Source organism: Danaus plexippus, unplaced genomic scaffold, assembly GCF_018135715.1.
Source record: "Danaus plexippus unplaced genomic scaffold, MEX_DaPlex mxdp_39, whole genome shotgun sequence".
Lineage (NCBI taxonomy): Eukaryota > Metazoa > Arthropoda > Insecta > Lepidoptera > Nymphalidae > Danaus > Danaus plexippus.
Genome location: NW_026869860.1, coordinates 704,535 through 713,702, shown reverse-complemented (window position 1 = coordinate 713,702; position 9,168 = coordinate 704,535). Strand labels below are relative to the sequence as shown.

General features: G+C 36.3%; 1 protein-coding gene across 1 annotated transcript; it reads left to right on the top strand.

The window, feature by feature from the left end:
* Positions 1-916: 916 nt before the first annotated feature.
* Positions 917-6,916, top strand: LOC133320613 (uncharacterized). The gene is made up of 2 exons (XM_061529257.1): positions 917-1,131; positions 6,409-6,916. Exons 1-2 carry the CDS (start codon positions 1,127-1,129, stop codon positions 6,914-6,916), a joined length of 513 nt encoding a protein of 170 aa, XP_061385241.1. The 5' UTR covers positions 917-1,126.
* Positions 6,917-9,168: the final 2,252 nt, after the last annotated feature.

The following is a 9,168-nucleotide window of genomic DNA, read 5'->3' as shown; positions in this document are numbered from 1 at the left end:
GTTGTTGGATCAAGCTTAACTCGAGTAGAAGTTGCGTAGAAGTTGCTGATCGAAGTTTCACACAAAATACTAATTCTATCAATTCATCAAAAGATTAAAAGTTTGCACTTTTACGCTTTTAAATTTTGTTGAGGACAGGGGCCTCCAAAATCATGGGTTGTATAGATTTTGTTGAGGACAGGGGCCTCCAAAATAATGTTTTGTATAGATTTTGTTGAGGACAGGGGCCTCCAAAATCATGGGTTGTATAAATTTAAATCATGGGTTGTATAAATTTTGTTGAGGACAGGGGCCTCCAAAATCATGGGTTGTATAAATTTCGTTGAGGACAGGGGCCTCCAAAATTATGGGTTAAATAGATTTTTTTGAGGACAGGGACCTCCAACAATATGACTTAAATAAATTTTACTAAGGACAGCCGGTTTCAAGGTTTTAGAAGCAAAGTTGAGCAGTTGAGCAGAGGAACCTCCAAATTTTGTTGAATAGATTTTTTAATAGGTCGAGGGCGACCTTTGTGCAGAATGGCCGTGTCGGCGTTAATGATAAATATGTAATAATTAAAATAATACTAATTATTACTCAATTGATTTGTTGGTTTCGTTAAATAACTTTTGATTGTAAATAATAATTTTAGTTTTATTTAGAAGTATGTTACGTGACGGTGTCATAGCGATAGTTAAATTAGATATTAAAAGAATTACGGTGTAATCGCAGGCCGCGCTAAGCTTCTAAGTAAACTTGTTCATTCTACACGGGTCTGACTCAGCAGTTCCGTGTGAACAGACTTTTTAGTTTTATATTTCTTTTTCGAATATTTTAGAATATTGTGTCACTATTTGTTCACCCTTCATACAATATAGTCGAACCAATTAATTGTTATTTAGATTTAAAATTAAATTAAGTCATTTAAATTTTGGTTTCATTGCATCCACCGACCGTCGAAATCATAATTGGCGCAGTCGGTAGGATACTCGCGGATAGTTCGTGATAATATCCAACTTCGATACCGTGTTCGCGAGCTACCCGGGTGGCTAAGCACCGTTTTCGAGTATCCGAAACCTATTCGGTTCGAACGGTTCGGGGGAGATCTGAAAATCGATTCCGCAATTGATACCAAAATTCAGATATGCTGTAAGTACTTTGAATCTATCTCAGTCCTTACTTTCCTAGTTCATATCCTTAATTTAATAAGACTATAACTATTTTATTAATTAATTACTCAAATATACCTTATTAGGGTTCAGTAAAAAAATTAATTAATTTCTTTTATAGACGTAGTTAATCAATTTTATTTTTTTTTTCTAATTTTTATTTAATAAAATCGATTTATTTCATAAAGAATATAGTTTTGAATAAACTTACATTTTCACCTGACTTTCAAATCAATTAGTGTGATTTTTATTATATTTTATGTTCGTTTCTTTCGATTGTTTAAACTTACTTTTTGAATTTTAATTGTGTATTATTTTAAATTGTGTGTGTCATTTTAAGCAACCAAGATTTTTCATCCACTCGAATATCGCAACTCTAGATTAAAGAATAGGTTAGATAAAAATAATAAGTTTAATATAATAGACGAAAATATAGATTTAAACGTAAAAATGGCTGACATTGACAATATCTACAAATCACTAAGGTTGCTACCCGATTTCGACGGGAACACTCATGTTTTAACCCGTTTCATTAATTTATGCTATCAATTAGTATTGCAATATTTCCAACCGGGTCCTGGAAACGAGTTGTCTAATTTGGCTTTAATAAACGGAATCTTAAATAAAATTTCTGGAACCGCGGCTAGGCTAATTAATTCCAATGGAATACCAGAAAACTGGCTAGGTATCAGGAGTGCGTTAGTGAACAATTTTGCAGATCACCGTGACGAGACCGCTCTTTATAGTGATCTTTCATTACAAACACAGGGTAATAGCACACCTCAGGAATTTTATGAGAGGTGCCAGAATTTATATAGTACCATTATGACATATATCTCTTTACATGAATCTGTCCCAACTACCATAGAACCTAAACGAGATTTATATAAAAAGCTTACTCTTCAAGCATACTTGCGAGGTTTAAAAGACCCCTTAGGTTGTAGGATCCGCTGTATGCGACCGGAGTCTATTGAAAAGGCTCTTCAATTTGTTCAAGACGAACTTAATACTCTGTATTTGCAACAAAGGAATGAAGGTGTTCCTAGGAAAGATCTTCATCAAACTCATTTGAAATCTAATGCAATCCATTTACCGCCTAACAATTTCGTACCATTTAGTATGCCCTTCAGGCACCAGAACATGCCTGGTCCATCAAGGTCATTCGCATCACCAAATAACCAAGGATGGCGTCCGAGCCAACCACAACAGATGCAACCACCCCGTGGCCCCTCTCGAACTCAACAAGTAATGCGCGCTCTGCCTCAGAATTATAATCCGCAAAGTAATCTTTTTAGATTGCCTAATAGTCCTCAGCAACCCCAACAACCATTTAAACCACGTCCGATGAGTGGTGTGAGTCACTTTATACCTAGGAATTTACCCCCTACAGGGCATGATTGGCGTAAATTTGGCAATCCACCTCCTAGTAATTATTTCAAAACCCGTGGGTTAAATTTCAATGAATTTGACGATAATTATAACTATAATGAGTATGAATATTATCCCGATTATGATCAGTATTACTATGATTATGATCAATATAATGAACATTATGAGCCATATTATACCTCCGAAGAACCCTCTGCAGTATATAACGTAGATGAACCCATTTCCACCTGTAAGGATAGTAAAGATGAAAATTTTCAGGAAGTCTTAAAACCAGAAAAGCCAAAATAGAGCTCAATTTCCACATACAGAGGCAATTAGGTTATATTCAAATTTCAGAACCTCCACTTAAATTGTTAATAGACACAGGCGCAAACCAGTCATTTATTAGTCCGGAATCCGTTGAAAAATACTTTAATCATATACCCCTTAATTATGAACCATTTGAGGTCACTAATGTGCACGCCACTAGTACAAATAATTATTCCATTACTTTACCATATTTCCCTGAATTTAAAGAGCAAGGCGACATGACACTATTCATATATAAATTCCATAATTACTTCGTCGGACTTATAGGTTTAGATTTATTGAGTGCGTTTGATTGTAATATTGATCTTAAAAACAGAATTCTAAAAACCCGCAGTACACATATTCCTACACACATGTATGACTCTAAAAACGTTAATCTTTATGAAGACATTGTCCCCGCCAATTCTTCTAAACTAGTTAGATTACCTATTAATACGCAGGATGGTGATGTAATAGTGGAAAATCAATGTATATGTAATTGTATAATTCCTGAATGTCTAACTAAAGTAGTTAATAACCGCTCTTGGGTAGAGATAACTAACCCTTCATCTAATGATATCGTATTTTCCATGGACCGACCTGTAGAAGCTTCGCTTTTTTAATTTTGAATGTGAGAGTAGTAGTAGTATACTGAGATTTTATAAGACCGCATAAAAAAAGTTTTATCTCGTCTCCGAACGGATCATATGAACGCAGAAGAACGCGCTAACCTGATTAATCTTTGTGCCAGCTACGCGGACGTGTTTTATCTTGAGGGTGAATCTTTAACCTTCACCAACAAAATAAAACATAAAATAAAAACTACTGATGAAATCCCCGTACATACTAAAAGCTATAGATATCCGCATGTTCATAGACAGGAAGTTAGAGATCAAATCAAAAAGATGCTCGAGCAGAATATTATCCGACCATCGGAGTCGGCTTGGAGCTCTCCAATATGGATAGTACCGAAAAAGGCTGATGCTTCCAATAAAATAAAATGGCATCTCGTCGTTGATTTTCGAAAAGTAAACGAGAAAACAGTTGATGATAAGTATCCAATTCCGAATATAACAGATGTATTAGATAAACTTGGAAAATGTCAATACTTCACAACCCTGGATTTAGCTAGTGGTTTCTATCAAGTAGAGATGGACCCCGCGGATATTGAGAAAACCGCATTCAATGTTGAGAATGGTCATTACGAATTTTTAAGAATGCCAATGGGTTTAAAAAACTCTCCATCCACATTCCAACGTGTGATGGACAATGTCCTTAAAGATCTTCAAAATCAGGTTTGCCTCGTTTACCTAGATGACATAATAGTCTTTAGTACATCATTGCAAGAGCACGTAATTAACCTTGAGAAGGTATTTAAAAAATTGAGAGAGTCTAATTTCAAAATCCAAATGGATAAATCTGAGTTTTTGAAATTGGAAACTGAATTTTTAGGTCATATAATAGGTAGAGATAGTGTAAAACCAAATCCTAACAAAATCCAGGCTATTCAAAATTATCCCCTTCCTAAAACTACAACCAAAATCAAACGTTTTCTTGGATTACTAGGCTATTACAGAAAATTCATACCTAACTTTGCACGTGTGACTAAACCTCTAACTAATTGTCTTAAAAAGGGAAACAAAATAACATTAGATCAAAATTACAAAAATTGTTTCGAGCACTGTAAAACTCTTCTAACAAATGATCCGATCCTACAATATCCTGATTTTAGTAAAGACTTTATACTGACAATAGATGCGTCTGAAGTAGCCATAGGTGCCGTTCTATCTCAGGGTAATATAGGAACAGATAAACCCATAGCATATGCATCCCGTACACTTAATGACAGTGAGACTAACTATAGTACCATTGAAAAGGAGCTTTTAGCTATAGTTTGGGCTACAAAGTATTTTAGACCATATTTATTTGGGCGGAAGTTTAAAATCATTACTGATCATAGGCCTTTACAGTGGGTTATGAACTTGAAAGAACCCAATTCTCGATTAACCAGGTGGCGTCTCAAACTTAGCGAATACGATTTTTCAGTTACATACAAACAAGGAAAATAAAATACCAATGCAGATGCCCTCTCCCGTATTGAACTTAATAATGAGGAACTTTCATCTATTATTGTAAATCCATCTACTTCAGATGACTCTAGAACTTTAACAGCCCCAGATGTTGATGAAAATTCATCACCTGCTACGGCTCATACTAGTGCTAAAAATCCCATACTCGAAATACCTATATCCGATTACCCATTAAATAAGTTCACAAAACAAATAGTTTTCAATATAGTTGGAGATATCAAGGGTAGACCAAGTGTAACAAAACCTTTCGATGCTTATACTAGAATTAACTTACAGGTTTCACAATCAAATTTAGAAGAAGATGTTGTAAATGCAATAAAAGAGCATGTCCTTCCAAAAATTAACACTGGCTTACTCATAAATCCAGCTTTGGCTATGTACCAAATAATACCTATTATTCAAAATAACTTCAAAAATTCTGCTATGCGATTATTTGTAGTAAAAAGGGAAGTAGAAAATGTAAGAGAGTATCTCCAGCAACAAGACATCATTCATAAATACCACAATGGGAAAACTAATCATCGAGGCATCAATGAATGCTACCTTTCTCTCTCTCACAGATATTTTTGGCCTAAGATGAAAGAGCATATATCAAAATTTGTAAACGAATGCACTATATGTGGTCAAGCAAAATATGACCGCAACCCTATCAGGCAGCAATTTCAAGTTTTAACACCTGCCACAAGGCCATTTGAATTAGTACATTTAGATCTCTTGACTATACAGAGTGAAAAATTCTTAACTATTGTAGATGCATTTTCAAAATTTGGTCAGGCTTATCATTTGAGAGATGGAACTGCAGTTAGCGTCTTACAGGGTTTACTTAACTTCTGCACTAACCATGGCGTACCGATTACTATTGTTACAGATAATGGAACTGAATTTACTAATCAGCTTATGGCAGAATTTGTTAAATTTCATAAAATTCACCATCATAGGGTTGCTCCACATACACCGAATGAAAATGGAATTGTGGAAAGATTCCATTCTACTATACTAGAACATTTACGTATTCTTAAATTGAGGCAAAAATCAGATTCAGTAATTAATATTATGCCTTACGCGATTTTAGCTTATAACAGTAGTATTCATAGTTTTACTAAGTGTAAACCTCTAGATCTTGTTACAGGACATTTCGATCCTCGTGATCCTTTAATATAGACATTTCCGCACACTTGTTACAACAATACATGATAGATCATAAAGCTAAAATGACTATAGTATATAACACGGTTCACGAGATAGGTATTAACGAACGGACTAATATAATGGCAGGACATAATAAGGATCGCGAGCCTGAAGTTACCTATTCACCTGACCAACCCGTTTTCATTAAAAACCCAGTTGCCTCGCGTCAAAAGTTGGCTCCGCGTTACACACGTGACGAGGTGACAGCTAATCTCCCAATTCACATTTACACTAAACGAAAACAAGGCCTTATTTCCAAGTCAAGATTAAAAAGAGTACCTAAAAGTGCACAATTGTTGCAGGAAACTCCTGGTACTTCATCTCTTCCTCATACCAGCCCTAACGCAAGAGATAAAACTTGAGAGTTTGGGAAATGGACCCGGAATTTTACCATTCAAACTAGGTTTAGCTAAGATTATATCTCACTATCATTCTTTCATACAACACATAGACCTTCATGAGATACGCAGTACAATCGAATCTGTGAAAAACCAGCTAGATAGTTTTAGCCCTCAATTACATAATAGAACCAACTCATTATATCAACCTCACATGAATTACTTGGAAAATAAGCTTTATAATGTTTTAAACCAATTAAAGTCTTTTGAGACAGATCGTGCAAAGAGAGGCCTCATAGATGGACTCGGGTCAGTGATCAAAAGTATAACGGGAAATCTCGATTATACGGACGCTCAGCATTATGATGAAGCTATAAAATCCCTTCAGGCCAGTGAAAACAAATTAGTCACTGAATTCAATAGTCATGTCAGTCTCTCTAAAGAATGGTCCTCACAGTATTCAAAATTATAAGTAATATAATAGAAAATCAGAGTCATTTGCAAGCCCTTAATAATGAAATAAGTGAAAGCATTATTACGAGTGATAACGACTTAATTAAGTATGCACATTTAGCTCAGATACTTTTAATTATAACTGATAATGTAGATTCCGTTACCCATGAGCTATATAAACTTCAAAACGTACTAGGTTTTATTAAACTGTCCACCGTGCATCATGCGGTCTTGAATTTAGAAACTATGAATTCAATGATAAGTAATGTTAGAAACCTATATGGCAGGCAGAAGGTGTTAGATTTAGATATTAGGGATTACTTTGATATAGTTAAGATAGGTTCTTATTACGTAGGAAATAAAATAGTTATAGTTTATAAAATCCCCATAGTTTTGCCTTATACTTATGACATGTATAAACTATCTATTATACCTAACCTTAATCAAGAAATCCTTATTCCACCGTTCTCTTACCTAACCTTGTATGAGAAAGATTTCATGTACATAGAGGCAGAATGCCCTAAGTCCAGTAAGTGGTATCTTTGTGAGGATAATCGCCATCTTCAAAGCCAGGAATCCAATGATTGTATCCAGCATCTCATCTTAACTCAGCAACGTGGTTCGTCGTGCAACCCTATCACCGTATCATTGAAGAAGGCAGCTTTTGAGAAACTCGACGATCTACACTACAGCATCAGTTTCCCAGCTCCGACTAAAACTCATTTATCCTGTGGACAAGATTCGTATCGCACACTACACGGCAGCTATCTCGTTACAATTCCTCAAGCATGTTATATTGAAACACCGCAGTTTACATTAACAAACGTCAATAACCGGCTAAAAGGACAAGCGGTGAGAATAATGGACCTGCCCAGCTACAACGTCACTCCAGCCTCAGCATCTAAAATTAAACTGAACTCTATCGATTTGAAGCGTCTTCATGAAATAAACACCAAGGTCGGCTTACAACCTTTGCTGACCCTAGACCAGAACCGAAATTATACACTGTATCACACCACTATCCCTCTCTACGTGGTACTGATGAGTGTAGGCACACTAGCCGCCGCTCTATTATATCGCAAGTATTTCTACAAGCGGACATTACATTCCGGAGACAACCCTGAAGACAACCAGATGGAATTGCAAGCAGTTTACACCATCCCAACACCAACCAGAAGGGTCGATCTCAATCAACCCCCAGCTCAATTCACAACTAACGTTGCCCATACTCGCTGATCTTCAGGAGGGAGGTGTTACGTGACGGTGTCATAGCGATAGTTAAATTAGATATTAAAAGAATTACGGTGTAATCGCAGGCCGCGCTAAGCTTCTAAGTAAACTTGTTCATTCTACACGGGTCTGACTCAGCAGTTCCGTGTGAACAGACTTTTTAGTTTTATATTTCTTTTTCGAATATTTTAGAATATTGTGTCACTATTTGTTCACCCTTCGTACAATATAGTCGAACCAATTAATTGTAATTTAGATTTAAAATTAAATTAAGTCATTTAAATTTTGGTTTCATTGCATCCACCGACCGTCGAAATCATAATTAGTAAAACGACTCAGACTTCATCCACCAATCAATGAATCAGGTGAGTTGTGAAGGGAGGGGACGGCTCCTATATAAGCAGGGCTAATCGTCGATGAGCCAGTAGTGGTTCGGCAGCCGTCCTGTTCACAACCCATAATTGTGGTCAAGGGATCCGCCTGAATCATCTACTTATTTTAATAAGTACTATAAATGGAGGATAATTCTCTCAACCGTGAGACTTCAGAGCCACCTAGCTCGCCCATACTCCAATCGCGAGCCGACATATAGAATTGAATTGTATAAATAATTTGTTGGAATGGTTTATATTTTTTGCGACCGAGCCATCGGCAAAGCGACAGTACCTAAAATGTATTAAATTTAATTAGTTAATAAGGAAAAAATGTACTGTTGGAAAAATAATAAATATTAAAATTCTTGCCACGCAAGAAAGAAATGATGGCAACAACACCCTGCGATAGCGGGTGCCTTTAAAAAAAAAAAAAAAACCTAACCTAACCTAACCTTTTTTTTTTTTTTTTGTTGACGGGGGGAAATCTTCAGAAAGACTTCCGGCCGCGTGGGGGACGCGACCGGGGCATGTGGGATTCTTACCCACTAAAACCCCCCGATGTCCTCTTTCTGCGCTATCGCGGGGGACGTGGGAACTGTTTAACTACCACGACCCCGCAGCGCTTGCCTCTCCCGGCTTCATCCGGGCTTGGCTCTGCCCAGTGCAG